This window comes from Ctenopharyngodon idella, chromosome 1, assembly GCF_019924925.1.
Source record: "Ctenopharyngodon idella isolate HZGC_01 chromosome 1, HZGC01, whole genome shotgun sequence".
In the NCBI taxonomy this organism is placed as follows: Eukaryota; Metazoa; Chordata; class Actinopteri; order Cypriniformes; family Xenocyprididae; genus Ctenopharyngodon; species Ctenopharyngodon idella.
Window position 1 is genome coordinate 12,707,845 of NC_067220.1, and position 23,711 is coordinate 12,731,555.

Here is a 23,711-nt window from a genome sequence, read left to right on the forward strand (position 1 = left end):
ATTTGACAAGCTATAATAAATGATCTGTGGGGTATTTTGAGCTGAAACTTCACAGACACATTAGGGGGACACCAGAGACTTATATTACATCTTGTAAAAGGGGCATTATAGGTCCCCTTTAACTCTTTTCCCACCATTGACAATTTTCAGGCAATCCATATTTTCACAGTTATACAACAGAGGCCACTATTACACATCTTCTGAAGGAGTACAGAATCTTTGGATAAAACACAGACGAAGAAGAAACAGAAACAAGCGATAGAAGCATTGCTTATGTACATGTAAAATAACACAATCATCAAACATTAAACAGCAAATAAATCAAAACTGCCTAAAGTTACTGAATGAAATGTCAAGAGGTATAAGACTGTGAAGCTTCGGGGGTGTTGATGGGCAAGATCCACTCCATCTATGTTTTGATCATAGTTCTGAATCCGATCCGGATGTAGTCTGACAAAAACGCGATTTTCTCAGCTCTTTTGTTTTGTTCAAAATGTTGTTTTTTAATGAAACCTACCCACATTCAGGTGTTGATAAAAAAAAAGAATGCATGATGCTACAATACAAGTTGAGGCTCTGTTCTATCCTTTGATATATTGTGTGTTCAGATATTTATACAACAAAATATTCTGGGTGCCATGAAAGTTTTGTAATGCTGGCGTTGGCTGGCAGCTTAAAAAAAAACTGGTGGGGAAAGAGGTAATATTGGAGAAAGATTTGAGAGAATACTAATCTAACTTATCACCCTTTCTATTAAACACAATCATGACAGACTCCAGTCATATCAGTAGCCACATAAAAAGGATTTAATTTTACACCGAGCAGGTCACCTCATGAGATTTGACGTGTTGGCCAGCTCAACATAAAATAAAAAATACTGAGTGCAGCTTTGGCAATCATCCCTCCTCACCCTTTGTACCTTAACAAAAACATAACCACTTAATATCCACACCTACATCAAACACCATTACAATGCTAAACGATTAAACAAACAGACAGACAAAATGAGGCACAGTTTCGATTAGGAGTGATAGACAGCAGCTTTAGAGGGGCTTCTGTATGTCTTTGATTGATGTATCAGTGTAGGTCACTTCTGAAGGAGTGCTGTGTATCTGAATAAGTCTGTTTCTATGTATTTAATGAATTTAAAAAGCAAAAAAGCAGCTGTCTGATTTATATTATAAAGTGTAAAATTTACAAATAAATATTCAAAAAGGTCAACACATGCACAGTTTTAAACTGAATCAAATACTGTTGGTGTTTATTCAAGTCCAAGTGAAAAATTTATTCCGTGCACAATTCCAATTATGATGGGTTGCCAGGCGACCAGGTACCTCAACCAATCCAGAAGTTGTCCATATAAAACATGTGTTCTCTCCCAGCTGATGTGGAGATTTAAGGTGTAAATATGGTTATTACAAATTTGAACACTTCTAGTTATTTTGGTTTAATTCATCTTTAGTACACATATTTCAGGCCACCAGGGGTTTTCAAACTGGGGTCTGCTGAAAAACAGAGACAATAAAATGATTTTTTAAAATATATATTTTAACATTAAGGCCATGTGTCCACCAAAGCCTTTTTATCCAGCTGAAAACACCATGCGCTCTGCTGCAAAAACCTAGCTGAGGGCGCTTGAGAGGGCTTCGGCAACACAGCATTTTTTTTTTCAGTTCGACATATGCGCAGTTTTGAGCAATCTCTCGCCACAAGTTATAACCCATGTAAACATCTTTGTATTCTTTCATGCTAGAGTTGTACAAATGAGGGTACTTTCTAACCTCTTTGCACAATCTCTCGTCTATGTAGGCCTCTATTGTCGCTGTAGCTTGCATGCGTTCCGGTCTGTTCTGTTTGTGCAGTTTTTCTTTGACTACCTTGTGAACTGACGCCCCCAGGTAGAGAGCCGGAGCCGGAGCGTTAGCATTAGGCGTTACGCTTTTTTGGCTAAAGGTTGCAGGCTTGCCTACCAGTGGCTTTGGCCGCACTCTGTTGCATTGGATCCCGCGGGAGTGCAGGTCTCTACCCCCAGGGCACAGTTGCCACCTTGTGGATAAACTAATTACTGCAAAAAAAAGTTAAATGCGCATGTGCGTACAAGTATGCGCGGTTACAACAATTCAGCGGTGCGCGTACAGTACACGGATACTCTTCTGATGACGAAATCTGTACTGTACGCTGACCCTCGCATACATGTAAAAAGCTAACTATGTTTTAGGCTTTTTTTATGCTTCTTGTTGTCATCTGTTGACATTGTACAAGCAGGATGTGGCGGTTGGTCGGTGTGGTATTTGTCCTGCCCCTCCACTGTGATTGGATGGATGGGTAAAAAGTGAACATTAATGATGAGAGTTGCGTTTTACCCAAAGATGAACATTCTTCAACTCTGGGCAACCGGTAAAAAAACGCAGAGCACTCAGCATGAAATAGACGCTCAGCGCCTCGTCACGCTGCTGCTGCCGCTCCCATTGAAAACAACTGGAAAAATAAGCTAGCCTCTGGGGAGAAAAAAAATGCTTTTTTGGACACACGGCCTAAGAAATAATAAACAAAATGCATATAGTACAAAGTTTTATCCCAGACAATATTATAATAGTTTTTTCTTTATATTTTATCAACAAGGTAACTTGTAAGAGGACCATCATATTTGGGGGTCCTTGGCATTAAAATGTTTGAAAAAAAAACCCTAATACAGGTGTTCTATATGAAAGCTTGTTTCCGCCACGGAATTAAAAAATACAAAGGGTCATTTTGACTTTTTATCTCACAATTCAGACTTTTTCTCGCAATTGCGAGTTATAAAGTCCAATTCCGAGAAAAAAAAGTCAGCTCACAATTCTGACATTTTCTCGCAATTGCGAGTTTATATCTAGCAATTCTGAAAAAAAAGTCAGAATTGCGAGATAATCAAGCTTCCATAGTTCTAAGAACTCAGTTACACTACTTCTAAGGTCATTATTTAATCAAATGCCATGCATGTGAATTATGACCAGTTTAACCAAATTCAAGGATACGGGTTATTCATCATCCTTTTGAGGTCCACCTTCTCATTGCAGTATGGACACGTCTGCTTTTTTCCCACAATGCACCAGCCACGAATACAGAATTCATGAAATCTGTTGATCATAGGTAGTTAAGGATAAACAGACTAATTGGACCTTTTTTTTTTTTTTTTTACAAACAAGTTTTGCAGAAACTTTTACTTTATGTTTCCTCATACACACTCTTAAATCAAGCTCTTGAAATACATATCAATAAACGTAGCCAATGCAATTTTTCCATATAACAACAAAACTTCTTGTTTACTGTTAAAAAAAAACATAACAGACAAGGTTTAGTGGAAGTGAAGGATACATGTGGTTACAGGAGAGCTGGTAGGTGTCCTCAATGATGCCTTCCTCATCTACGTCCACAAAAATCTTCTGACCACACACGGCACATATGTCATTACTAAGGTTTCGGGATGGCATACCACCCATGTTATAGTACTGAAGGAGGCAGACAGAAAAGAAACAAGGTAAAAAAAAACACAAACAGTAACAAAAACCTTTACTAAGATATTAATTTATTTATTTTTTGAATTGAAACATTCGCAAATAATACTTTAGGATATCTGAGAATAAATGTAAGGACTTAAAGCTGTGTGTCCACCAAAGCGTTTTTAACCCGCTGAAAATGCCAGGTGCTCTTTTGAACACCTAGCTGCAGGCAATTGAGAGCGCTTCGGCAGCGCAGCGTTTTTTTTCATTTGGTTGATATGATACGGAATATGCGTGGAATTGTTACTAGTATCTGATTTCGCAGATAGTTTGTTTCTGAATATAAAAATGTTGATGCAATATAGAGTACTTGTTTTAAATGATTTTGTTCCATTGTTGTGCTTGTTGTTGTCGTCTGTTGTTGTTGTACAAGCAGGATATGACAGTTGGTCGGTGTGGTATTTGTCCCGCCCCTCCTCCACTGTGATTGGATGGCTGGGTAAAAAGTGACAGTGATGAGATCTGCATTTTACCTAAAGTTGAACATTCTTCAACTCTTGGCATCCAGGAAAAAAAAAAAAAAAAAAAACAGCAAGCACTCAGCGTGAAATAGAAGCTCAGTGCCTTGTCATGCTGCTTTAAAAAACACGCCGCTCCCATTGAAAACAATTGAAAAAATTATGCTGGCCTTAGAAAAAAAACACTTTGGTGGACACACAGCCTAAGAGTTACATTAATATGAGAATGTCTGGACATATAGGAACTGATGTATATGTATTTACCCCTATAGTGGATGCCATGTAGTCTGAGCAGATTTCAGCAAAGTCACGTCCCATTACCCCATAGTACAGACCATAGAAAAGCATGATCACACCCACATCCATCGAGTCCTCTGCTTTAATCCTGAAAAAACAACAACATTTAAAATATTTATATTTAATCATCTGAAACATATGTCACCACAGAAGTACTGTATGCAATCCATCTCTATTCACATTTACAGTGTCACTAAAGCCCTATTCGGACAGGACTAGTTTTCTAAATGACGTTTGAGTTAATATTCTTATCACTCGACGTCTGTGATTTCATGTACCAATTCAGACAGGATTAACATCTCTGTGTTTATTACAGAGGTGGGAGTGTGTGTTTTCTAGATGTGGGCATTACAGAAGCTCATCTGCTGTGCTTGCGTGCAACACTTATGACGTTTATGTCTTTTTAATGTGTTATTTATATATATAATTTATTCTAAAAACCTTATTTAACACTCTGGTGCTGTTTGGTCATTTTTGACCGAAAATTGTTATTTTTTATAATTAGTATTAGTATTAAATTTTACATTTTTTGTACAGTTTTTTATAATTCTTTACTTCATTGGAATGGTATGAAACTTGGTAAAGGTTTTGGCACTTGCTATGTGAACACACACTCAAGAAAATCATGGGCTTAATTCGAAAAGGTTAAATGGTCCTGAAAAAAATAGCCACACTTGTACTGTTTGCGGTCAAAAATGACTGTATTGGAAATTAATGGAAAGCGAATTTCATCTAGTGGAAACGTTTGGTACTGTGCCCAAACAAAATCTTACTGAAAGCTCATTTTTTGAGATATCAACCTCAAAATTGGAACACAACTTGTTTAGATTTATGGCTTTGGTTTTCTCACAGATTTAGAGTAAAACATGTTACGGAAAATATATATTTCATATCAAATTTACAAATAGTATTTTAGTGCATTTTTTCATAATAATAAACTTAAACTTCTATCACTTTTTTAGTTTCATTTTTTTTTCTTCAGCAATAATCTGCCAAGTGTCTTGTTTAAAAAGAGACCAAACTTAAAGTCTGTGCTCCAAAGCATTTAAGATTTATGACAGTTTAAGTTGGAAATTTCATTTTCAGGTCTATGCTCAAAAGGTGGTTAAAGGGATAGTTTACCCAAAAATGAAAATTACCCCATGATTTACTCACCCTCAAGCCATCCTAGTGTATATCTTCTTTCAGACGAGCACAATCGGAGATATATTTAAAAATATCCTTAGTCCTCCAAGGTTTATAATGGTTGTGAACGGCTGCCCAAATTTTGAAGACAAAAAATCCATCCATAAAAAAAATGAATCCATACGACTCCAGGGGGTTAACAAAGACCTTCTGAAGCGAATCAATGCGTTTGTGTAAGACAATTATTCTTATTTAAAACTTTATAAAGTAAAATAACGAGCCTCCGGCACGACATACGTCCAAAAGTGTTAACTTCCCCAACGTAGTACACAATGCCATGACGTACTACGTGTTATAGTGAGAAGGCCTTATTAACCCCTTGGAGTCGTATGGGCTCTTTTTTTATGGATGGATGCATTTTTTTTTTTTTTGTCTTAAAAATTTGGGCAGCCATTCACAACCAATATAAACCTTGGAGGACTAAGGATATTTTTAAATATATCTCCGATTGTGTTCGTCTGAAAGAAGATAGTCATATACACCTAGGATGGCTTGAGGGTGAGTAAATCATGGAATAATTTTTGGGTGAACTATCCCTTTAACAGGTAATAAACGGATCAAAACTATTCCATAAATATAATTTAGAACCATAGAATCCCCTAAAAATACAAAATATTAAATAAAAAACATTATTGAACTAAAATATAGTACATTAATTTAATTGAAATAATAAAAAAGGTAATTTTTCACCTCAACGTGAGCAGCACCAGAGGGTTAAGTAAACTTCACGAGTTTATATAAGTGGCTGTTTATAATCAACTTTTTGTTGGATACCATCTATATTAAAATTTAAATGAAAGTAGGCCTAAGACTGGTGCACAAACAGGTCAAAAAACACATGAGGAGAAGCGTTAGGATAAATCACAGACATTCTCATTCGGACGGGATTAGATTTCCTAGGAGGACCGCTGAGTTTGCCAAAAAACAGTAGGTAATTTGACCTGGAATTTTTACAGAGGTTGTGTGAGAAAAACTCAGACTTTTAGATTCAGACGGGATTAAAATCGCAAAGCACGTCTGTGAAACACAAATTTCTCTAACATCCCCCTGGAAAACTAGTCCCGTCCGAATAGGGCTTAAGGGAGTAATTCCTTCTAATTAGAATGCCATTGTGTCAGCATTTCCATGGAAACAATGAACGGGGGCTTAATAACTATTGACTCACTACTCAGTTACAGACAATTTCTCCTCCTTAGGATGCCTGTGCCCTGTGTTTAGGATTTTAGGATCTGAATAAAGGCACTGTTTCATTTCTGAGCAAATATATGTTCCCAATGTTACGCACCTGAAAAAAACATTAAATCCAAACATGGTAAACATGATGGCGAGATATCCGATCACACCCACAGCGTAGCTCAGCTTGTAAATGAGGAGGAACCACTTATACACCATCCTGCACAAGTGAAATACAGAGGCTTTTAGTTTGTATTCTATATAACAATGCACAGGCAACACATTCTACAAGGGGCATTACACACTCACAAAACTAACCTACATTATTACTAACATCACTAACCTACCCCTTTTAATTGATATATTTAATTAACATGGTTAATTATTTTTTTTATATTAAGTTAATAATTCATTTTGTGATTCCAGAAGTTATGTTCTGTATTCCACAACTGTATTTTCTTCATTTAAAATAATAGTTGAGGGAAAATAAAAAGATAAAATGATTTTTATTTTATGCATTATTTTAGTATTTAATTTAAATTAGATTATTTTAATTTATTAATTTAAATACTTAAGTCATCCTGCTGCCCTTTTGGCTTATTTAAAGGAAATTATCATCCAAAAATGAAAATTCAATAATGATTAAGTCATTAAGTTTAACTTTCTTTATGCTATGGAGTGTTAGAGTAACCTAAAGACAAGTCATTTTTAGCTTAACAAATCTTTGATTACAATATACTTTCATTAAATAGAAAAAAAAACAAAAAAACAGTGTGAATATTCCTCAGAACTTCTCCTTTTGTGTCTAACAGAAGATACAAATCTATAGAGGGGTCTGGAACAACATATGGGTGAGTAAATGATGACAATTGTCATTTTTTCTTAAAAAACTGAAAGCATTTCAAGCATTACCGTGGCGTTCTGCCAGAGAGAGGCTTGCGTGTGGCTCTGAATATAACATAGCTGGTGATGACGGAGAACATGCCCCATGTGGACAGGAAACGCCACCAATAAAGCTTAATGGTGAAGTATAGAGGAACCACCCACATCTGCAATAGTGTGACCATCTACAAGAGAAACAACATTAACAAATAGTGTTGTCACGATACTGGAATCTCCAACTTCGATACGATATCTTGAAAAATAGCAATTTTCGATACCACAGGGAAAACTGCCTTACATACCGCCATACAGATCATTTGATATTATCTCATATTTGTTTTGATAATTTGGGTAATTTTGTTGCAATAGCTTACAAACAACACAGGGAGGCTTTATTTGAATCATTGACATAAATTTACAAAAAAAAAAGACGAGTAAACAGTCAGTAATAAAATAAGAATACAACAGAATAAAGAGACAAATGAAATAAACATTCAGGTGGGTCTAACAGTATTCAGGTAAGAAATACTACAGAAATTGAGGTAATCAAATGTAAAATAACACTGGATAATCTTCGTTGTAAAAATTAAATAGAGATTAATGCTTACAATTAAAGTTACAAAAGTTATTCAGTCAAGAGCAGCAAGTGATTTTCTGTCTTTTGTTCTCTTATTAATATGACAGATAAATCTGCTGTCACTTTAAGAGCTTATGCCAATATACTGTTACATAACAGTGTTTTCTATCAACTATTTACGTTTCAAAACTGACTGTATTTACCTGAATACTCGGCAAGATGGGCATTTTGACATAATTTTGTATGTATTTGACCATTTAAGCACAATAAGCCAAGAAAAGTAGTCAATTTGGTACTCGCAAGCTGTCTGAGTTGTGCGCGCACTTTTGGTGTTAGCGCAAAACCTGCGGGAATGAGTAAAATTATGTGCAATACAAGCACTATTCAACCAGACTACCAGAGCGAATGAGACCAGTGAGTGAGAGGAGGCGGGTGTGTGTCAATTTTGCTGTTGGAAAGAAGACAGCAAGAATGCACAGCTGGTATCGGCCTATCGATACTGAAGAAAAAGAGTATTGGAACCATTTCAGATATTTCAGTATCGATACATATCGAAATATCAATATTTCTGACAACACTATACTATATAATGCCATACTATATAATGTCACTCACGTTGTAGGATCTGCAATGTCTTTGTTTCCACTGAACCAGGACAATCTGAGCAACCACTAGTGTGGCGATGAGTATTAGAACCATCTCGGCATGCATGGCCTCATGACCTCGATGCTTCACATGCAACCTCTCGTGCTGCATCCTGGAGTTACACATACATAAGTGTACAGACAAGTCAGAAATAATCAGAGAATGTTTATGCCATGAAACCAAAGCTAACACAGATAGAGATCAACACGGATTTCAAAACTAGAAGCTAATGATACAGAAAAATAGGCCAAGAAGTTGTGAAAGAGCTTTTGTTCATTTTGCAGGATCATACACGAGGCCACCTGCACGACATTTCTGGTGTTCAATTATAACAATGACACATGCTCTAGAAACTATTTTTACATAGGAGGTGACAATCATAAGGCACTAAAAAAGACCGGCTGTGACAGTTTAGAAGAGCTGAACACCCTTTTACAACTTTCACCTTTCTGAACATCTAAAAAATATTCTAAGCAACAATCACATAAAAAAGATTGACTGTGACTACTTACTTCCATGATTCTCTGTGAGACATTTTCAAAAGATCGTCCTGTGAAGAAAGAACTGGATTTAGAAAATACAAAAATAACAATCCACATGCAGTTCTGAATGTTCATATTTAAACCAGAAAAACAGTAAGCGTTTTCTGAAAAACGCTGTTGAAAGTGGATCGGACCAAGCACAACAACACACTTGTAGCCAATCAGAAGTAGGGGCGTGTCCACTGATGATGATGGGGAAGGAGAGAGAGAGAGCTAGAGGGGGATTTGAAGATAGACTGTAGAAAGAGAGATGGCTGAGAGACATTACAAAAGAGAAAAGGTTAGAGGAATATCATTGGAAAAAGAAGGGTTATGATCAGGCAAGAGCTTTACAACCCAAATTAATATTAGAAAAGCTTTCCAGCGCTGGAGAGACCCAAGTGTGAAGGCCTGAAAATTGACGCCGAGGTTGCGTTGTTTCTGCTCCATACGTGAGTAACACTAGTTTTGAGTGTGTGCTGCTGGCGACTAACAACAAACTCCTGCTTGTATATACTTGTGTCCTGTGTTAATTTTTTTGTTCTTCCTTGTCATTTGTTCGTCATCTTCGCGAAGCTTTATTTTGCTTCGCTTATGCTATGATAAAAAGACATCCATCCATGCTTGCTCCACTCTTGCATTGTGTGTTTGTGCATTTTGAGGGCGGAACAATGGAGGGAGGAGTGCGTCTGTTTGGGTTGATTTCAAATATCAACTGTGATTCTCAGGAATCGCTTAATGCACCTTTAAGTAGCTGACATGATTTACAAATACAACAAAAACACTTTTACATTGATAATGCTTGTAGTTTATATGACCCTTCAAGATAGTACAAGTCAAGTCTCCTGGTCTGGATTTGTTTTGCCCTGATTTTGGTCATTATTAACCACTATTTATCAGTCAGAGCTCAGAAGTTTTCTAGAGACCCACATAATAGAGTGCAACAGTCGGGTCGCATTCTTTAATGGTCCGCCTGGAAACAAATGCCTTGATGCCAAACCCCCTCGTAGAAGAAGATTGTGTGAAGAAGAACTGTGATAATGAGCGCTTACCAGGATCAACTAAATGTAGGATTTTCAAAAGTATGTGAAGTTCGCAGCTCCATTGTTGCAGTAAACTTGCACAACGTTTTTGAATGAATAATTTATTAGATGCACGCCGGTCTGTTATTGTAGGGACGTCGACTTTACATTTTCACACCCCTAAACATGACGCAGAACAAAACGAACTGTGACTGGTTGTGTTACATGTCAGTCAAATGTCCTCTTGGGCGGTCCTTGGCCAATGAAAGCTGTGATAGAGTCCAGACCTTCTGCTGTCAGTCTGAAGTTCTGGTTATGCGAGAGTACAAGGTTGTTAATCAATAGTATATGCTTTTGTTAAAGGCATCAACCTCTGTTATTTCAACTTATTTTTTAATATATATAATCATGTTTAACAGTAGAATTCCTGGTAAAAAAAAAAAAAAAAAAACTACATTACCCATGATTCTGCAAAGAAACCTTCTCCACCAATCAGAGAATCACAACAAGCTAATGCCAAAAGAACAAAGTTAGCGCCCACCCACTCCCATCAGGCAATGTGAACGATGTTGTAGTGTTTCCCTATGCTACTACTAAAATATTTAGATATGCATATTTTGCAATAAATGTAAAGTAGGCTTTTATATATATATATATATATATATATATATATATATATATATATATATATATATATTATATATATATATATATATATGTATATGTATATATGTATATGTATATGTATGTATGTATGTATTCATTCAACATCTTTATTAAATCAAAACTTTTATATTTCTCCTTCATATTTAATCAGATTATGTCATTCGCAATGCTTCATGGGATTGTAGTTCTTTCCCTCATTAAAGCTGTTAAGTACATAGTCTTGTCTTTTTGTTTGATGAAGTTTTTTATAATGTGATGTGATCAGGGGGCCCCATCTGATATTGGCAAAACATATTTGGCAAACACTCCAGTGTGTGTTTGTGCTCTGGAGATTCTGTGATCCGCCGAATTATGTTACCATAGTAGGCAAGCTAATCCAAATCCCAATCCTAATCCTACCGTCACTACGTTATGTGTACGGTCACATAATTCAGTGGGTCACAGAATTCGGCACTACACCGGGCCTTCGGTAAATGCCAAAGAATTCATTATAAATAACAAAATAATTATAAATGACAAAATTATTAAACGTTTAGTTTTAAATGATTAAATTGGTTGTACATTAAATAATTTTAATTATTAAAACAAAGAAAAGAGTTAGGTATAGCTTACTATGCATTGTTCGTTCAAGTGATAACTGTCTGACTGTCTCACAACAGAGATATTCACCTCAGAGAAGAAAGTATATACATATATGCCTTGTGTTTTTGTCATGATTTTATTCGTCTTGATTTCTCAAAAGGATTCGCTTGTGTGCTTTTCCTGGGAGCGACAGAGCTAAACTGTGTACACTCGCATGAATGTACACAGGAGTGCAACGACCAAAGTTTTTCACTTTTTTCACATTTTTGCTTTGTTTCTCGGCAAACCCTACACTGCAAAGAAAAATTCTGTTACATTTACGGTAAAAAAACAGCAGCTGTGGTTTACCGTAATTACCTGCCCCACCTGGAATTTGCTTAGGGCCCCCAAATCACTAAGTCTGTTCAAGAGATATAATAATAACTGAAAGACTACACAGAATATTAATTAAAAAATGCTTATTTAAGTGAATCACAAAAAAAAGAAACCTTAAGAAATTCCTTTATACATTCATCCATATTTGAACCTATCTAGAGTGCATATTCTGATGCTGGCATCTTATACTGTAGGTCATCAGAGTGTGAGATAAACATGACCATGCTTGTCCACACCTCTCCATGACGAGTCAGCTGACTAGAAGAGAGCTTTTGTAGCTCTTGCAGTTAACTGGCCCTTTATACAAACTACTGACCATACAACAACCTTTCAAACCTCAAAGTCTTCATTACATAGCCCTCAATATATATACATATAAGGGTCAACAGGCATGCACTTATTCACAAACCAGACGTGTCCACTTGCAGGTTTAATGGTCAAGTCCTTCTGACTGCCCAATGGTTCACATTTAATAAAACAGGCAGTGATATGCAATGGATTTCCTATTACAGTATCACAGTGAATATCATAATCATATGTTTGCAATATAATCTATAAATACATGCATACACAAACAGATGTTCCTGCCACGTTTAAAGGCGTTTTACTCACACCCAGTTTGCACAACAAACAAAACCGACACACTAAACAAAACCTTTCCCATTATAATCACCGAATCTATCTACACCGCACGCGAGCGTGTTGATTAAACAGCAGTGTAAACAGATTCGTTCATTACAACGACAGTGTACTAGCTAGCCGCCGCGTCGCTGACAGTGTACACGACAGCTAACATAACAAAATATTAGTGCGGAACATCAGCGGTTTTAGTTGTCTGAGGACCATCTATATATAAAATACTGAACCCAGTACCTGGGGTTGTAGGTCAGCCATTATTAATATCGGTCAAGATTCCAGTCATCTATTAATGGCTCCGTTTCTACCGGCAGACATCATGCTCGTGTTCCATCGTAAACGAATCATTCCGGTGAGTCGATTCTCTTCATTGAATCATTTGAAACTGTTCATGAATTGGATTGAAAAGATTCTTTCCGAGCGGTATTTGAGTCATCATCTGATTTGTTTGAGCCGTATGTTCAACTCGTAACGAGCACTGAGTGATACCGAAAGCTTGTGAAAGCTGCATAAAGATAGAGCTGATATAGTTGGTGGGTCTTTACGAATTCAGAAGATGTCCGACCTTTATATCGCTCCAAATCGCCATCAGAGCATTTAGAGTGAACCAAATATTTCTGACTTAGCGACAGACACATGAAAAAGTACTATAGTAATTTATTGCAAATACTATAGTGTTTTTGAACCATACTATAGTAAATTGTATTATACGGTATAGTTTAGTTTTTACTACAGTTAACTGTAGTGTATTGTAGTATAATATACCCTATAATTGTAGAAAACTTAGTACAGTATTGGGTAAAGTAATTTGTTTATATTACTATAGTTGTTATATTACTACAGGAACTATAGAATTAACAATTTAAAGGATTAGTTCACTTTCAAATGAAAATTACCCCAAGCTTTACTCACCCTCATGCCATCCTAGGTGTATATGACTTTCTTCTTTCTGATGAACATAATCAGAGAAATATTAATAAATGTCCTGACGCATCCAAGCTTTATGATGGCAGTGAACGGGGTCACGAGTATGTGAAAGTATATCCATCCACATTCATCCATCATAAACGTGTACTCCATACAGCTCCGGGTGGTTAATAAAGGCCTTCTGAAGCGAAGCGATGCGTTTGTGTAAAAAAAAAAAAAAAATCCATATTTAACAAGTTATTAAGTAAAATATCTCGCTTCCGCCAGACCGCCTTCCATATTCAAGTTACGTCGCGTCAGTTACGCTTTTTCCGTAAGTTGAATAGGGAAGGCGTAGGATGTAGCGTAAGCTTTTTGAACGGCAAGACTTTTACACTTTCTTCGTACGTTGAATACGGAAGGCGGTCTGGCGGAAGCTATTTTACTTCATAACTTGTTAAATATGGATTTTTTTTACACAAACGCATCGCTCGCTTCAGAAGGCCTTTATTAACGCCCCGAAGCGGTGTGGAGTATGTTTATGATGGATGGATGTGGATGGATGCACTTTCTTCTGCTCATACTCATGAACCCAGTTCTTACTGCCATTATAAAGCTCGGATGCGTCAAGATATTTATTAATATTTCTCAGATTGTGTTCATCAGAAAAAAAGAAAGTCATAAATGGCTTGAGGGTGAGTAAGCTTCATTTGAAAGTGAACTAATCCTTTAATTCAAGTACTTTAGGCCTACTATGGTTCAAAAACACTATAGTATTTGCTATAAATTACTATAGTATTTTTTCATGTGCAGAAATGTTACATCTTAAACGTACTGAAAATAGGTATGTGTATGACTTTTGACAGTTTTATTAACACTCATGAAGTTCGTTCCAATAAATCATCCTGTTAAAATGTGCAAAAACGATTTCAGCTATTAATTTGATTAGGCTGTTGTTTAATTTGTTACGGTTTAGATATTAGACTCTAAAAGACGTTTTATGAGCTGATATGCTTTAAAAAAACAAAAAAAAAAACATAATAGGGCTAACCAGCAAAGTGTGCCTACATATGCCTTTTTTATTGGAACGTTTTGATATTTTACAGTGGGATTTCAGGAGCACGAGATGACGTTTTGACGTAAAAGAATCTTGAATCGTTTTTAACCGAATCTTTGAAGTGAACCGTTCAAAAGAACCGACGGACTTCCTGTGATGTTCATGACTGGCACAGATCTGCGCAGGAGCAACACTCATGCACACATCTACGGGATTGGCTCTATTCACTACAACTGACAAAATATAAGTTTAAAGTAGACTAATTTATGTTTCCTAAAATATCAAATAGCTAGCCTACTTACATTTAGGACATACACATTCTGCTTTTTACTGTTTTTTTGTTTTGTTTTGTTTTTTGTTTATAATTAAGTAACAGTTTTTAAGTCAACATTTTTAATTAAGTAACGCAATATATCATTTGTAATTCAGTAAGATCTGAGAATTAATTCTCATTTACACTTAATAGCTTAATAAAAAGCTATCAGTTCCTTTACAGTGTTAGGTGAGAGTGATTGAGAGCATTAAAGTGTTTTTTTTTTTTAAATCACACTGAGTACAAAGTGTCTGTTTGTCATGTTTGTTAACTCTGAGTCAGAGTTAGAGATGTGGGTGGTTGAAGATATGGCAAAACAAATCACACTGGCCAAACAAACCGCAATAGTTTACTTGCTGATTAATGCAGATTTAACAGAACATACAACATATACATCAACTCTATCGGAGATCCTTTCCTGTTTAATCTGAGTCACAGGTCAAGACCTTGATTGTACCTTCATACAATTGGGTATTAGTCATTTTACTAAAAATTTGTTTTTTTTTTTTGTTGTTGTTGTTGTTGTTTTTTTTTTTTTACCGTAATATGTAGTAGGACACTGTAATTCTTTATTATGCACATGTATAATAAATATGTACACATTCTTTATCATGCACATGTTCTCGTAGCAACTGATGTATGTAGTGGCCTTGTAGGCAATTACATTAAATCATGGCCAGAAGTGAGCCTTCTATTCCAAAATCTGTCTGTCATTGTAAATAATTTTTTTACATTCAGTATTATCAGCCATGTAACATAATACTGTTAATTGCTAGTTTGTTTGTTATCTTGAAATATGCATTAGCATAGACATGTAGATTACAAGATTGCTTCATGATTATTTATCATTACTTTGTTCACATCATTTCTTCATTTCCCAAAAATGATGCCGTCCCTGAACTGATTACCAAAAGCGAAATATCGAGAATTAAAGATTAACCAGCACTGCAGTCCCTCCTGTTCCTGTGTAGGGGGGCATCGGGTATAAATTCTGGGAGAGCAGCACTGAATTATCTACAGCTGAGAACCTCACACTGTTGCTGGAACTGAAGTGTGAGCTCTACAAAAATGAAGCTACTACTATTACTTTTTCTGTGTGTTGTTGGAACTCTCGCGGGAGATGTGGTAAATGTTATTAACATTCTAATATTTTATAGAACTTTAATATTAAGTTTTGATATTATAGTAATTTTTGTCTTGTTTTTATATCCTGTTTTGCTTTCTATCCCACTTTACTTCAGGAAGGGAAAAAAAGAGTCCTTTTTTTTTAATTCAGAATAGTAATAAACAGTCAATTGACTTTGGATATATAATTGTCAGTTATGGTTGGTTAAGATTGTATTCAGTTTAAAAAACTTCATACTGTATATCATTTTTTGGAGAACATATGACCTCAAATAATATGGAATGTGCAAATAATTACATTTAAAAAATGCAGTGACATTTTTCGATGGATTGTATTGATTTTAGCCTAAAGAAACCGTAGATGCCCGGGGTCATCGTCCTGTCAGTAGAGGTCGTGAGACGTACTCCGCAGGCCCAGCTGCCCCTCCTCCCATCGGTGGGGGAGGCCGTTACGGTGGACGACCAACTTCCGCGCCGGTGGGGAAAGCTGCGCAGGAGAAGAAAGAGTATCCAGAAGCGGGTGGATGTACCCACATGTCTGAGGAAATGGTTAGAGTGCCAATCAATGCTTTGATTCTATCTGTGCAGTATGTGTTTAGATGGGTGACATAACTCATTCAGGCACTAATTTCTGATATTTAAGGATAAGATGACAAAATTGTAAGGGAGGCCTAGAGGAATAATCTTAATAACAGTATAAAACTTTTTGATGTAAGATTGTGAACCAATAGCCACTCAATTGCTATATTGCTACATTGCCATATTGTGGAGACCAAATGTATTTAACCGGTCCTACTCGAACCCCTCCAAGTGGGTTTTGAACCGGCGTCTCTGGCATGGGATGCGGGTGTGCTAACAAGGACGCTAAAGACCGCAGCCTCTAGCGTCACTTGCTAATGCGCCTCTTGAAATTGGGGGTTGAGGTTTACACGCACAGCTCTTACTAGCCTACGTTACATGTACAGCATTGATAATCTCCCATTGAAAACCCATTTGTTCAACCATTAATCTGAATATTAGTGTTTATGTTGGTTACGGCCCTAATTCAAGCAAATATCAAATTAATTCTCTCTCTCTCTTTCTCTTTTCAGGGAGTGTTGTGTCCCACAGGTTGTGAGCTGAAGAAAAGCCTCCTGAAGCAAGAACGTAACGTGAGGCCATCTGTAGATCAGCTGAAAAGATCTGTGGATGAGTTGACCCAGTCCACCAACTCCATCTATGGCTACGTCTTGGATATGACCGCAGAAGTAGCACAAAGACAAAGAGTCAGCGAGGGTAACTATACTTCATTAAGAGAGAAAGTAATAGCCCAGGGTTTTTCAACACTGGCCCTCAAGGTCCACTTGAAATACACCTGAACAAAAGAATCAAGGTCTTCAAGATTACAAGAAAATTATAAGCAGATGAGTTTGATCAAGGTTGGAGCTAAACTCTGCAGGAAGGTGGACCTCGCGGGCCAGAGTTGACAACCCCTGCAAGTCAATTGATCAGATAAGGATGATTCTTGATTAGCAATAGATTCTCAATTCTTAAACATCACACTCTGTATGTTCTCTCATAGGCAATGGTTTGCTGGTTGGTCAGTACACAGACAGCCTAGAGAGCCAGCATGCTTTTATTAAGGATGCTGTAGACGTCACCTTCCCCCAGAACATCAAAATCCTACAGGGTGTCCTGGATAAGATCCGTGAGAAGATCCAGCGTTTGGAGAAAGCCATCACTACTCAGAGGGCCAAGTGCCAAGCGCCTTGTAAAGTCAGCTGCCCAATTCCTGTGGTTTCCGGCAAGGAGTGCGAGGACATCATTCGCAAAGGAGGAGAGGACTCTCAGATGTACCTCATACGGCCTGATCCACTCAGTACGCCTTACAAGGTCTTCTGCGATCAGACAAGTCAAAAAGGAGGTATGTTGACTTCATCACTCAAACAAACCCCTAACCCTAACGTAACTCAGGTTCTCAAAATCATGTGGCCTGTTGAGGAAAGCCATAAAATACGCCCAACCTAGACTCATTGGGAAAATGTACCTGTGGCGACATTTCTGCTAAATGATATTAAGTTGCTTCTTGAAAGTTTTCCAACACTTTCGAAGTGAAATGTCAAGTGAGTGGCGCAAAAAGTGAGTTCAGTTTTATCTGAAACAAATGAATGTGAATCTGTAAACACAGATACACACAGAAGCGCTTGAAAGCAGGCGTCTATCAGCGGATATATTAGGGATCCGCTGATAGACGCCTGCTTTCAAACGCTCGGCGAAGAGCGTCAAAGATGTCTATTTACAACATGTTTTTGAAGCGTTGATCTGTTGAGCGCATGAACACAATGGCCAATCAGAGGTGTTTAAGAATCTGCTCAACAGCACTCAAAATGCTAGGGGGAAACGCTGGTATCGTCACATTTTCAAAATTTCAATACTGACTTGGTACTGAAGTCGGTACTTTTGACAACCCTAAAATAAAGTAGCACCTATATTAAACCCCACCGTAATCCTAATCGATAGTGGTAACAAAAGCAAATGTGAGATAAAAACACATTTGCTAATGTAACCATGCCAGTTTAGCTTGATTCTATAAGTCTTTGAGCTGTTTTTTTTATTTTTTTTATTCACATTTGTGATTTCCACATCACAAGTGCAATGCTGTATCAGGTGAGCTACCAAGCAAGTTTACTGTGTCAGAAAATTTAAACATATGAAGTTGGTTATGTGATGCAATTGACAAAATGTATGTTCTATGGTAAAAGTGTTTTGAGGTCATAACGTAGTATTGTGAAAGGAACTGCGCTAAAATAAGTCTTTCTTAATCAATAATCTGCTCTTGTAATCATAATTTGTGTGAAAAGGAATAAATGTTGTTGGTGTCTTACTGCCACTAATGATCATTGTAGCCGGAAACTGCAGTGAATAGTATCTACAGGTACAATTTTGGAGTTTTGCAAAAATATAGGTAGAGGTAAGTTTTTCCGATGTTGAAACCATCATCATAAACTTCTTTACTATTCCAAAGGTTGGGTGGTCATCCAGAGCCGAATGGACGGCAGTGTTGATTTTGGCAGGCGCTGGGACGACTACCGAAGAGGCTTTGGAAACATTGCATTTGATGTGGGCAAAGGGCACTGCCAGACTCCTGGTGAGCTACAACTAATAAATGATATGCAGAACCATGATATAAACTTAGAAATGTGGGAAACAGGTTTTAGAATGTGTAGTTTTACTGATGAACAAGAAGTATCTAGCCAAGAACTTACCAAATTCAGACTAGCATTGCATATTGTGTGGTTAGACCCTGCAGAAAAGACCAAGATATGTTATGTTTTGTTGTGCTTGTTTCAGGCTTCTTAACTAGCTAAAGCAGCAAGCTTACATGTTCAACCAGTATTTCCAAAAAAACTAGTGAACAGCATATCTCTAAAAAAAAAAAAACATCAGTAAAAACCAACCTGTACCAGCATAGCAGATCTAAATGCTGGTCTTTCCAGGAAGGTTCTCAATATCTGTCACATTCACTGACTCTCCATATCATCTCATTCGCTAATGAACTCGTTGTGTACTGTTTTAGGTGAATACTGGTTGGGTAACGAGCGTATTAGTCAGCTTACAAAGATGGGTCCAACTGAGCTTCTGGTTGAAATGGAAGATTGGTCCGGTTCAAAGGTCTACGCTCAGTACGAGCAGTTCACTGTGCAGGGCGAAGCCACCAACTACATCCTAGCAGTTGGTCGTTACTCAGGAACGGCTGGAAACACATTGTTGGATGGCGCAACAGAACTGTTTGGAGAAAACCGTACCATGACCATCCATAACGGCATGATGTTCAGCACCTATGACAGAGATAATGACAAATGGTTCGTATGGTACAAATAGTTTGTCCTAATGATGGCCAGACTGAAAACTGCATGAAAAAAACTTCAGTATCTAATGTTCTTTCTCTGCAATTGTGTCAATTGTAAACAGGACACCTGGAGATCCTTCAAAGCAGTGTTCAAGAGAAGATGGAGGCGGATGGTGGTACAACCGCTGCCACGCTTGTAATCCTAATGGGCGATACTACTGGGGCGGATCTTATACAAAATACATGGCCAAGCATGGGACAGATGATGGCATTGTGTGGATGAACTGGAAGGGCTCGTGGTATTCGCTCAAAACTATCAGCATGAAGATCAGACCTTATTTCAAACAGAGATAAAAGTGAATTGAAATGAGATACAGTAGATGTGTCCATTCTTGAGTACATCCCCATTCAATGCCACCCATTTATTTTAGGTTTTTTTGAGAAAATATAGGAGGATAATAAAAACTAAACCTAAATGTTTACAAGAGCTACTATTTTGTATTTGCATGAAAGTGTATGACTTAACGTGAAAAGTCTGAGACTGTGTTATTGGAAATGTTAAAAAAAGGAATATGTGGGGGCAAAATGCAAAAACATAAAAAATAAGATGGATACACAATCCACCTAATTCTCATTAAAGCTGATCTACAAAAAAATGTAACAATGTGTCATCTGTATTTATGTACATTTTTTCTTATTTTAGAGAAACAGTAGAATCAGTTTGGTATGAGATGTGTATGTAGCAATAAATGCAGGCATACATTCAAAATGACACATATACATATACACACATATACAGTTATTTCTTTGCCACTTTATGAGTACTTTTGACATTATGGACTTTTAGAAAATAATTTGTATCAAAACCCTTTTCACACTCTCACAGGTTTATTTAATTTGTCTACTAATAATATCCAAAAGTGTATATACATGCATCACGGGAGAATTTTCTTTTTGTGTTTCCATTCTTTGATGGAAAAGACAATGTCATTTTTACAACCCGAATTCTGGAAATGTTGGGACGTTTTTTAAATTTGAATAAAATGAAAACTAAAACACTTTCAAATCACATGAGCCAATATTTTATTCACAATAGAACATAGATAACATAACAAATGTTTAAACGAAGAAATTTTACACTTTTATCCACTAAATGAGCTCATTTCAAATTTGATGCCTGCTACAGGTCTCAAAAAAAGTTGGCACGGGGCAACAAATGGCTAGAAAAGTACGAAATTTGGAAAAGATTCAGCTGAGAGAACATCTAGCAACTAATTAAGTTCATTGATATTCAGTCTGTAACATGATTAGCTATAAAAGGGATGTCTTAGAGAGGCAGAGTCTTTCAGAAGTAAAGATGGGCAGAGCTGTGAAAGAGTGCATAAAAAGACTGTGGAATACTTTAAAAACAATGTTCCTTAGCGTCAAATTGCAAAGGCTTTGCAAATCCTCATCTACAGTGCATAACATCATCAAAAGATTCAGAGAAACTGGGGAAATCTCTGTGCGTACGGGACAAGGCCGAAGACCTTTATTGGATGCCCGTGGTCTTCGGACCCTCAGACAACACTGCATCACTTATCGGCATGATTGTGTCAATGACATTACTAAATGTACTTCCAGAAACCACTGTTGGTAAACACAATCCGCCGTGCCATCTGCAGATGCCAACTAAAGCTTTATCATGCAAAAAGGAAGCCAAATGTGAACATGGTCCAGAAGCGCTGTCGTGTCCTGTGGGCCAAGGCTCATTTAAAATGGACTGTTTCAAAGTGGAAAAGTGTTCTATGGTCAGACGAGTCCAAATTTGACATTCTTGTTGGAAATCACGGACGCTGTGTCCTCCGGGCTAAAGAGGAGGGAGACCTTTCAGCGTGTTATCAGCGTTTAGTTCAAAACCATCTCTGATGGTATAGGGGTGCATAAGTGCATACGGTATGGGCAGCTTGCTTGTTTTGGAAGGCACTATGAATGCTGAAAGGTAACCTCGATGCCCAGACGTCTTAACAGTGTTTTGAAAAGAAGAGGAGATGCTACAGCTACACCAGTGGTATGCGGTGGTGTTTTAAAATGAGGAGGCAACGTCCTCATTTTTGTCCCTGTTACACAATTTTCCTGGTTAAGTTAACATTACATAAAAAAGAGACCAAATACAATTCTATTTTGTATTTTTACACTATGTAATGTTCTGTTTATTAAAACCAAGTATAAATTTCATCAAGTTAGTGTTTTTACGCATTTTTACATTTATTCCAAAATAATAACTAAAGGCAGTAACAATTTAAACAATATATATTATTTATAAACTAATATTCAGCTTTTCTTTTTAAAAGTCAATTTATTTTCAGCAGTCATCAAGCTTGTACACACTGGTCACTCACTCACAGACACAAAGATGTACCTTTAATTTCACCACGCTGATTGCTCACTAAAAACCCCGCAGTCATCATGTTTTCAGGCCATTTCGAGTTTGATTTTGACATGAAATAAAGTTGTGATATCTAAGTGACAGTTGTTTGCTTACTTTTTAATTAGTCTTCCCATTGACGCCATCACTGTCTTCATTCAGGCCGATTCGACGAGAACGCGCACGAAAACAAGAGGCGGGATTTATCGCACGAACCAATCATGTCCAATCGTAACCAATCATATCCATTCATAGCGCGATGGAGGCACTTTCCCCCATTCATTCTCAATTACCCCCCCTAAACCCACCGCACGCTTAGGGGGCTCTGCTTTGTTTCTATGAGCTGAAGGGAGGCAGAGAGACGCGGGCTCCCCACTGTAACTTCACCTGCGGGTGTCGCTGTTTGCTGGTTTTTCTTTAGAAAAACGAGTAACTTTTACACTTTTTAATGTCAAATTTTGTAACATTTGCATTGTTTTCTTTTTGTAATATCGATTATTTTCTCATCCAGTTTTTTTGAGGAGGCACTGCCTCCCTTGCCTCCTCAGAGGAAACGCCCCCTGAGCTACACCATGGTAAGCATGCCCCTGTCCCAACTATTTGCAGGCATTAAATTTGAAATGAGCTTCATTTTGTGCATAAAATTGTAAAATTTCTCCGTTTAAACATTTGTTATATTATCTATGTTCTATTGTGAATAAAATATTAGCTCGTGTGATTTAAAAGTCTTTTAGTTTTCATTTATTCAAATTTAAAAAACGTCCCAACATTTCTGGAATTCGGGTTGTAAAATAAAAAAAATAAAATGGCAGACTCCTTTTTGTTGCTAAGACTATTGCAGCTAGCATTGTAGCAGAACCTGATTTCATGAAGTGCAACATGTTCCTGGATCAACATCTTTTGTTGCCCCTGGAACAACATTCCAATCAACCAATCAGATTTGAGAGACAAGTTTACATTTTATGTTGTTTAAGCTTACAGCCAGGATTAAGTGCTTCTACATCAGTGTTATTCATCTATCATTTCCCTCTGATTTAGGGATAATTTATGGGTAGGGTTAGGTTTAGGGGTAGGGATATAGTTAGGATAAAATATGTTGATCCAGGAACGCATCCAACTCTGCAAAATCAGGACGTGCTGCATTGCACAACCTCAGAAAAAAGGTACAAAAGTTGTCACTGGAGTAGTACCCTTTTAAAAGGTACTAATATGTACCATTGAAGTACCATTATGTACACTTTAGGTACTAAAATGTACATTTAAGGTACTAATATGCACCTTTTAGGGGTAAATAAGGTACAAACGTGTACCTTTTGTAAAGGTGCCACTCCAGTGACAGATTTTGTAACTTTTTCTGAAAGTGTATGTATCCTAAACATACACAATTAAATAAAAATGTCATACTTTATTTGATATAATTACAGCTTAGTTGGAAATGATGCCCAATAAAAATATCTACTTTGATTTTTTTTTTTTTTCACACGTCACATGCCTCATTTCCTCTCCATGTTTATTA

At 37.0% G+C, this 23,711-nt stretch overlaps 2 protein-coding genes across 2 annotated transcripts; one reads left to right on the top strand and one right to left on the bottom strand.

The window, feature by feature from the left end:
* Nucleotides 1-784: 784 nt before the first annotated feature.
* rnf175 (ring finger protein 175) lies at nt 785-12,945 on the bottom strand. The gene is made up of 9 exons (XM_051911499.1): nt 12,796-12,945; nt 9,269-9,306; nt 8,727-8,868; nt 7,565-7,719; nt 6,765-6,872; nt 4,262-4,382; nt 3,355-3,488; nt 3,015-3,116; nt 785-1,382 (listed from the first exon to the last, which is right to left on the bottom strand). The coding sequence occupies exons 1-9, from the start codon at nt 12,814-12,816 to the stop codon at nt 1,262-1,264; spliced, it is 942 nt and encodes a 313-aa protein (XP_051767459.1). The 5' UTR covers nt 12,817-12,945; the 3' UTR covers nt 785-1,261.
* Nucleotides 12,946-15,791: 2,846 nt separating this feature from the next.
* fgb (fibrinogen beta chain) lies at nt 15,792-20,452 on the top strand. The gene is made up of 7 exons (XM_051911374.1): nt 15,792-15,959; nt 16,305-16,508; nt 17,051-17,234; nt 17,521-17,862; nt 18,964-19,086; nt 19,516-19,801; nt 19,911-20,452. The coding sequence occupies exons 1-7, from the start codon at nt 15,903-15,905 to the stop codon at nt 20,140-20,142; spliced, it is 1,428 nt and encodes a 475-aa protein (XP_051767334.1). The 5' UTR covers nt 15,792-15,902; the 3' UTR covers nt 20,143-20,452.
* Nucleotides 20,453-23,711: the final 3,259 nt, after the last annotated feature.

Coding starts and splice junctions, on each gene's coding strand:
- rnf175 (XM_051911499.1), bottom strand. CDS start 12,816: ATGGCTGACCTACAACCCCAG. Junction 4,383..6,764: donor GGATTTAATGTTTTTTTCAG/GTGCGTAACATT, acceptor TTGTTTTTTCAG/GATTAAAGCAGAGGACTCGA. Junction 3,117..3,354: donor CAGCTCTCCTGTAACCACAT/GTATCCTTCACT, acceptor TATGATCAACAG/ATTTCATGAATTCTGTATTC.
- fgb (XM_051911374.1), top strand. CDS start 15,903: ATGAAGCTACTACTATTACTTTTTCTGTGTGTTGTTGGAACTCTCGCG. Junction 17,235..17,520: donor AAGACAAAGAGTCAGCGAGG/GTAACTATACTT, acceptor GTTCTCTCATAG/GCAATGGTTTGCTGGTTGGT. Junction 19,802..19,910: donor GACAGAGATAATGACAAATG/GTTCGTATGGTA, acceptor AATTGTAAACAG/GACACCTGGAGATCCTTCAA.